General features: G+C 49.5%; 1 protein-coding gene across 1 annotated transcript in view; it reads left to right on the top strand.

Moving 5' to 3' along the window:
• Positions 1-7,351, top strand: part of LOC139374640 (catenin delta-1-like) — a 49,347-nt gene that overhangs the window by 35,055 nt on the left and 6,941 nt on the right. The window contains exons 15-21 of the mRNA XM_071115673.1: positions 1-36; positions 3,038-3,055; positions 3,724-3,783; positions 4,203-4,330; positions 5,180-5,330; positions 5,544-5,739; positions 6,284-6,480. The exon at positions 1-36 is cut by the window's left edge and continues 76 nt beyond it. Of these exons, the coding sequence (XP_070971774.1) occupies positions 1-36; positions 3,038-3,055; positions 3,724-3,783; positions 4,203-4,330; positions 5,180-5,330; positions 5,544-5,739; positions 6,284-6,480 (786 nt within the window). The remainder of the gene's footprint in view (positions 37-3,037; positions 3,056-3,723; positions 3,784-4,202; positions 4,331-5,179; positions 5,331-5,543; positions 5,740-6,283; positions 6,481-7,351) is intronic.

The raw sequence follows: 7,351 nt of genomic DNA, 5'->3' as shown, positions 1-7,351 counted from the left end.
GAAAGACCAACCGCTTCAGCTCCCGCAGGGGCAAAGGTCAGTGTGGGTCTGTGTGTTTGCGCGGGTGCCTGTGTCTGTGTGTCTGTCTGTCTTGTTTGTGTGAGTGAGAGAGTGTTTATATTATCTGTCTGTGGAAGGAAGGCAGATGGAGAGTGAGAGTGATGCAATTGTTGACTTTAGTGTGTGTACACAGTATAGTGACAGTGTAGCAGGAAAGAGAGACAGCAGAGAACCAGTGGTTGGCCTGGGATGTTGAATGCTATTTACCCCCATCCTAAAGAATGTTCAGTCTCACTCCTTAATGTCTGTGTGTCTGTGATGGAAATGATTTGTTTCTCTATTTATGAACAGACATTTTGTTTTTGCTGGTTTGTCTTTGTGCTGGCGTGGATGTTGGTGTGTGTTGCTGGCGTGGATGTTGGTGTGTGTTGTTGATGGTTTGTCATTGTGCTGGCGTGGATGTTGGTGTGTGTTGCTGGCGTGGATGTTGGTGTGTGTTGTTGATGGTTTGTCATTGTGCTGGCGTGGATGTTGGTGTGTGTTGCTGGCGTGGATGTTGGTGTGTGTTGTTGATGGTTTGTCATTGTGCTGGCGTGGATGTTGGTGTGTGTTGCTGGCGTGGATGTTGGTGTGTGTTTTTGCTGGTTTGTCTTTGTGCTGGCGTGGATGTTGGTGTGTGTTGCTGGCGTGGATGTTGGTGTGTTGTTGATGGTTTGTCATTGTGCTGGCGTGGATGTTGGTGTGTGTTGCTGGCGTGGATGTTGGTGTGTTGTTGCTGGCGTGGATGTTGGTGTGTTGTTGCTGGCGTGGATGTTGGTGTGTGTTGTTGATGGTTTGTCATTGTGCTGGCGTGGATGTTGGTGTGTGTGGTTGATGGTTTGTCATTGTGCTGGCGTGGATGTTGGTGTGTGTGGTTGATGGTTTGTCATTGTGCTGGCGTGGATGTTGGTGTGTGTTTTTGATGGTTTGTCTTTGTGCTGGCGTGGATGTTGGTGTGTGATGGTTTGTCATTGTGCTGGCGTGGATGTTGGTGTGTGTTGTTGATGGTTTGTCATTGTGCTGGCGTGGATGTTGGTGTGTGTGGTTGATGGTTTGTCATTGTGCTGGCGTGGATGTTGGTGTGTGTGGTTGATGGTTTGTCATTGTGCTGGCGTGGATGTTGGTGTGTGTTTTTGATGGTTTGTCTTTGTGCTGGCGTGGATGTTGGTGTGTGATGGTTTGTCATTGTGCTGGCGTGGATGTTGGTGTGTTGATGGTTTGTCATTGTGCTGGCGTGGATGTTGGCGTGTGTTGATGGTTTGTCATTGTGCTGGCGTGGATGTTGGTGTGTGTTGTTGATGGTTTGTCTTTGTGCTGGCGTGGATGTTGGTGTGTGTTGATGGTTTGTCTTTGTGCTGGCGTGGATGTTGGCGTGTGTTGATGGTTTGTCATTGTGCTGGCGTGGATGTTGGTGTGTGTTGATGGTTTGTCTTTGTGCTGGCGTGGATGTTGGTGTGTGTTGATGGTTTGTCTTTGTGCTGGCGTGGATGTTGGTGTGTGTTGATGGTTTGTCTTTGTGCTGGCGTGGATGTTGGTGTGTTGTTGATGGTTTGTCATTGTGCTGGCGTGGATGTTGGCGTGTGTTGATGGTTTGTCTTTGTGCTGGCGTGGATGTTGGCGTGTGTTGATGGTTTGTCATTGTGCTGGCGTGGATGTTGGTGTGTTGTTGATGGTTTGTCTTTGTGCTGGCGTGGATGTTGGTGTGTGTTGTTGATGGTTTGTCTTTGTGCTGGCGTGGATGTTGGTGTGTTGTTGATGGTTTGTCATTGTGCTGGCGTGGATGTTGGTGTGTGTTGATGGTTTGTCTTTGTGCTGGCGTGGATGTTGGTGTGTGTTGATGGTTTGTCTTTGTGCTGGCGTGGATGTTGGTGTGTGTTGATGGTTTGTCTTTGTGCTGGCGTGGATGTTGGTGTGTTGTTGATGGTTTGTCATTGTGCTGGCGTGGATGTTGGTGTGTGTTGTTGATGGTTTGTCTTTGTGCTGGCGTGGATGTTGGTGTGTGTTGATGGTTTGTCTTTGTGCTGGCGTGGATGTTGGCGTGTGTTGATGGTTTGTCATTGTGCTGGCGTGGATGTTGGTGTGTGTTGATGGTTTGTCTTTGTGCTGGCGTGGATGTTGGTGTGTTGTTGATGGTTTGTCATTGTGCTGGCGTGGATGTTGGCGTGTGTTGATGGTTTGTCATTGTGCTGGCGTGGATGTTGGTGTGTGTTGTTGATGGTTTGTCTTTGTGCTGGCGTGGATGTTGGCGTGTGTTGATGGTTTGTCATTGTGCTGGCGTGGATGTTGGCGTGTGTTGTTGATGGTTTGTCTTTGTGCTGGCGTGGATGTTGGTGTGTGTTGATGGTTTGTCATTGTGCTGGCGTGGATGTTGGCGTGTGTTGATGGTTTGTCATTGTGCTGGCGTGGATGTTGGCGTGTGTTGATGGTTTGTCATTGTGCTGGCGTGGATGTTGGCGTGTGTTGATGGTTTGTCTTTGTGCTGGCGTGGATGTTGGCGTGTGTTGCTGGCGTGGATGTTGGTGTGTGTTGATGGTTTGTCATTGTGATGGCGTGGATGTTGGTGTGTTGCTGGCGTGGATGTTGGTGTGTGTTGATGGTTTGTCATTGTGATGGCGTGGATGTTGGTGTGTTGCTGGCGTGGATGTTGGTGTGTGTTGATGGTTTGTCATTGTGATGGCGTGGATGTTGGTGTGTTGCTGGCGTGGATGTTGGCGTGTTGTTGCTGGCGTGGATGTTGGCGTGTTGTTGCTGGCGTGGATGTTGGTGTGTTGCTGGCGTGGATGTTGGTGTGTTGCTGGCGTGGATGTTGGTGTGTGTTTTTGCTGCGATAGTTTCTAATCTAATCCTACATCTGATCTATGCTGGTGCTTTGGTGGGAGGAGGTGTCTTGGTGGCTGGGTCACTGCTGCTGTTCTGACTTGACTCAAATGATCTTCCTCTCTCCTCCTCCTATCATTTAATCCTCCCTCGTTCTGCTCTCCTCTCTGCTGTGGAACAGATGACTGGTGTTCTAAAGGTAAGCTCTGACCTCTGCTTGTCAGCTGGGTAGAGCATTAATTAGGACTGGCTAATGATGTGTCAGTCTCCTAACTCTATGCATGCGTTGTCTTGCTCTCTGCCGTCTCCTAGAGGACGATGTGTGTAAGAGACAGTGTGCAGCATGTGTGTGTGTGAGTCTGTGTTAGCATGTGTGTGTGAGTCTGTGTTAGCATGTGTGTGTGAGTCTGTGTTAGCATGTGTGTGTGAGTCTGTGTTAGCATGTGTGTGTGAGTCTGTGTTAGCATGTGTGTGAGAGTCTGTGTTAGCATGTGTGTGTGAGTCTGTGTTAGCATGTGTGTGTGAGTCTGTGTTAGCATGTGTGTGTGAGTCTGTGTTAGCATGTGTGTGTGAGTCTGTGTTAGCATGTGTGTGTGAGTCTGTGTTAGCATGTGTGTGTGAGTCTGTGTTATCATGTGTGTGTGAGTCTGTGTTAGCATGTGTGCTCCTACCTAGCGGCTTTTTTCAGTGGCTCACAGAGCTGTGTGGTTCTAGAGAACCATAGCGGTTAGAGGGTTCTAGAGCACCGTAGCGGGCGGGGGGTTCTAGAGCACCGTAGTGGGCGGGCGGAGTTCTGGAGCGCCGTAGCGGGGGGTTTATTGAGTGTTCTGTGCGTCTGTTTCTCAGTGTTCTGATGTTCTGTTGCAGGGAGAAATGAAGACGGAGCAGATATGATTGACATTCCAAAGAGGACTACACCTGCCAAAGGTAACACAGCATAAAGTGGCATCATGTAGACTGGAATATGCATGTTTCTCCTGTCCACTCATCTGTTGTACTGATCTGAAAGAAGTGACCAGGCGACAGCTAAGCCAGCCTAATGAGCTTCCATCACATTGTTTTCACCTGTGAAGTTTTTCCCCCAATCATGCTGCTTTCAAGACAACTGGGAAACAAGGTCAAATCATGTCAGTGATCTTCAGTTCTGAAATTCCGAGCTCTATTCCGAGCTCTGACTTGGAATTCCAAGCTGGATGACCATTCAAAGTGACCCCCCCCCCCAGCTCCCAGTTCTCTTGAACTCACTGAAGTCTGAGATTTCTGAATGCAGCAACAGTGCAGGTGAAAATGAGAAGACGATGAGATGTCTCCATGTTTCTAACACCTCTCCCTCCGTGTCTCTCCAGGTTATGAGTTGTTGTTCCAGCCAGAGGTGGTGCGTGTCTACACCTCTCTGCTGAAGGAGAGTAAGAACCCCACCGTGCTGGAAGCCTCCGCCGGAGCCGTGCAGAACCTGTGTGCCGGACGCTGGACCGTGAGTCAACCACGCCACCACCACACACCTTGAGACACCATGACCTGTTAGTTTAACCCAAACACAACCACCACCAGGCCCAACACCACCACACATCTTGAGACACCACGGCCTGTTAGTTTAACCCAAACACAACCACCACCAGGCCCAACACCACCACGACCTGTTAGTTTAACCCAAACACAACCACCACCAGACACACATCCCTTTCAGCCTCCTTACTTGACCTCTAACAGAAACCCTTTACACCTGGACTGTAAGTCAATCACAGTATAATCACAAACTCCACCTCCAACCCAGACACCACCTTTCTAGACCCTTGTTAAGCCACAGTCTAGTACTCAAAACAGTCTGTCCATTTCCTGAACACAAATACACTACAATAATAATTGATCTGTATGTATTCTCTCTCTCTCTGTCTCAGTATGGGCGGTATAATTGATCTGTATGTATTCTCTCTCTCTCTGTCTCAGTATGGGCGGTATAATTGATCTGTATGTATTCTCTCTGTCTCAGTATGGGCGGTATAATTGATCTGTATGTATTCTCTCTCTCTCTCTGTCTCAGTATGGGTGGTATAATTGATCTGTATGTATTCTCTCTCTCTCTGTCTCAGTATGGGCGGTATAATTGATCTGTATGTATTCTCTCTCTCTGTCTCGGTATGGGCGGTATAATTGATCTGTATGTATTCTCTCTCTCTCTGTCTCAGTATGGGCGGTATAATTGATCTGTATGTATTCTGTCTCAGTATGGGCGGTATAATTGATCTGTATGTATTCTCTCTCTCTCTCTGTCTCAGTATGGGCGGTATAATTGATCTGTATGTATTCTCTCTCTCTGTCTCAGTATGGGCGGTATATCCGTGCGTTGTTGCGTCAGGAGAAGGGTCTTCCCATGATGACAGAGCTGTTGGCCCATGGCAACGACCGGGTGGTTAGGGCCATGTCTGGAGCTCTGAGGAACCTGGCTATCGACGCTCGCAACAGAGACCTGCTCGGTTAGTACTGTTTCTGTGGAACTGTTTTTCCCTCTCCCTGTTTCTCTTGCTCTCTTTCTCCCTCTCTTTCTCCCTCTCTCGTGCTCTCTTTTTCTCTCTCTCTCTCCCTCTCTCCCTCTCTCCCTCTCTCTTTCTCCCTCTCTCGCGCTCTCTTTGAGCCAATCTGTGTTATTAAATACTACAGCTAGGTCTCTCTAACTCTTGTCTCTGTAGGTAAACATGCAGTCCCCCACCTGGTATCCAACCTGCCTGGTGGGGGTCAGAGCCAGCCTGTGAGGGCTCTGTCAGAGGAGACGGTGGTGTCTGTACTGAGCACCCTTCATGAGGTTCTGGGCTCCAGCCTGGACGCTGCCAAGATCCTCAGAGCCTCGCAGGGCATCGAGAGACTGGTGCTCATCAATAAGGATGGGTAAGCTGGTGTGTGTGTGTGACAAAAAGAGGTGCATGTGTCTCTTTCCATCAGTCTGGATGATGTTGAACAGGAGTGTCAAACTCAGTCTCTGGTGGGCTGAGGGTCTGCAGGGTTTCTCCCTTTTACTGATCAATTACACACTAATTGAAAGGAACAACTGAGACTGGGGGGGTGTTGTTGAACTCTCCCCGGGGTGAACTGGGGGGGGGGGGGTGTAGTTTACCTCCCCCCGGGGTGGACTGGGGAGGGGTGTAGTTGACCTCCCTCCGGGGTCAAATGGAATGGGAGGGGTGTAGTTGACCTCCCTTCGGGGTGGACTGGGGGGTGTAGTTGACCTCCCTCCGGGGTGGACTGGAGGGGTGTAGTTGACCTCCCTCCGGGGTCAAATGGAATGGGAGGGGTGTAGTTGACCTCCCTCCGGGGTGGACTGGGGGGTGTAGTTGACCTCCCTCCGGGGTGGACTGGGGGGGTGTAGTTGAATCACCTCTTTCTGTTTGATGCTGTTTCTCTTTCTGAGTCCTCCAGTTCTCTCTCCTGATAGGAACCGGTCAGAGCGAGAGGTGCGTGGTGCCGGCCTGATACTCCAGTTAGTTTGGGGCTATAAAGAGTTGAGGAAGACCCTGGAGAAGGATGGCTGGAAGAAGACAGACTTCATGGTGAACCTCAACCCGCCCAACAGCACCCAGCCCCGGGTCAACGGAGGATATGAAGACAGTACGCTGCCGCTCATAGACAGGGGTGAGACAGACAATAACATCTAGCTACACACACACACACACTGAGGTCTTCACAGGTCTACCCCAATATCTGAGACCCGACTCTGGAACTAGGTGTCTGAGTCTAAAATTGTCCCTGGGGTCTGGGTTGGATCCATGTTTGATTGTCACAGGTCTATGTAACTACAGCTGATGGACCCGACCCGACCACGGCTCTGAATAGCCTATAGCGGTTGTATTCAGTGGTTTTCTGTGGGGACCCCATTCCCCCCCCCCCCCCCCAGTAACCACCACACTATAAACACCACCACACTATAAACACCACCACACTATAAACACCACCACACTATAACCACCACCACACCACCACACTATAACCTACCACCACACTATAACCTACCACCACACTATAACCACCACCACACTATAACCTACCACCACACTATAACCTACCACCACACTATAACCACCACCACACTATAACCACCACCACACTATAAACACCACCACACTATAAACACCACCACACCATAAACACCACCACACCATAACCACCACCACACTATAAACACCACCACACTATAACCACCACCACACTATAAACACCACCACACTATAACCACCACCACACTATAACCACCACCACACTATAACCACCACCACACTATAACCACCACCACACTATAACCACCACCACACTATAAACACCACCACACCATAAACACCACCACACTATAAACACCACCACACTATAACCACCACCACACTATAACCACCACCACACTATAACCACCACCACACTATAACCACCACCACACTATAACCACCACCACACTATAAACACCACCACACTATAAACACCACCACACTATAAACACCACCACACCACCACA

This window comes from Oncorhynchus clarkii, chromosome 19 (assembly GCF_045791955.1).
Source record: "Oncorhynchus clarkii lewisi isolate Uvic-CL-2024 chromosome 19, UVic_Ocla_1.0, whole genome shotgun sequence".
Lineage (NCBI taxonomy): Eukaryota > Metazoa > Chordata > Actinopteri > Salmoniformes > Salmonidae > Oncorhynchus > Oncorhynchus clarkii.
This window is presented reverse-complemented; position numbering and strand designations above follow the sequence as displayed.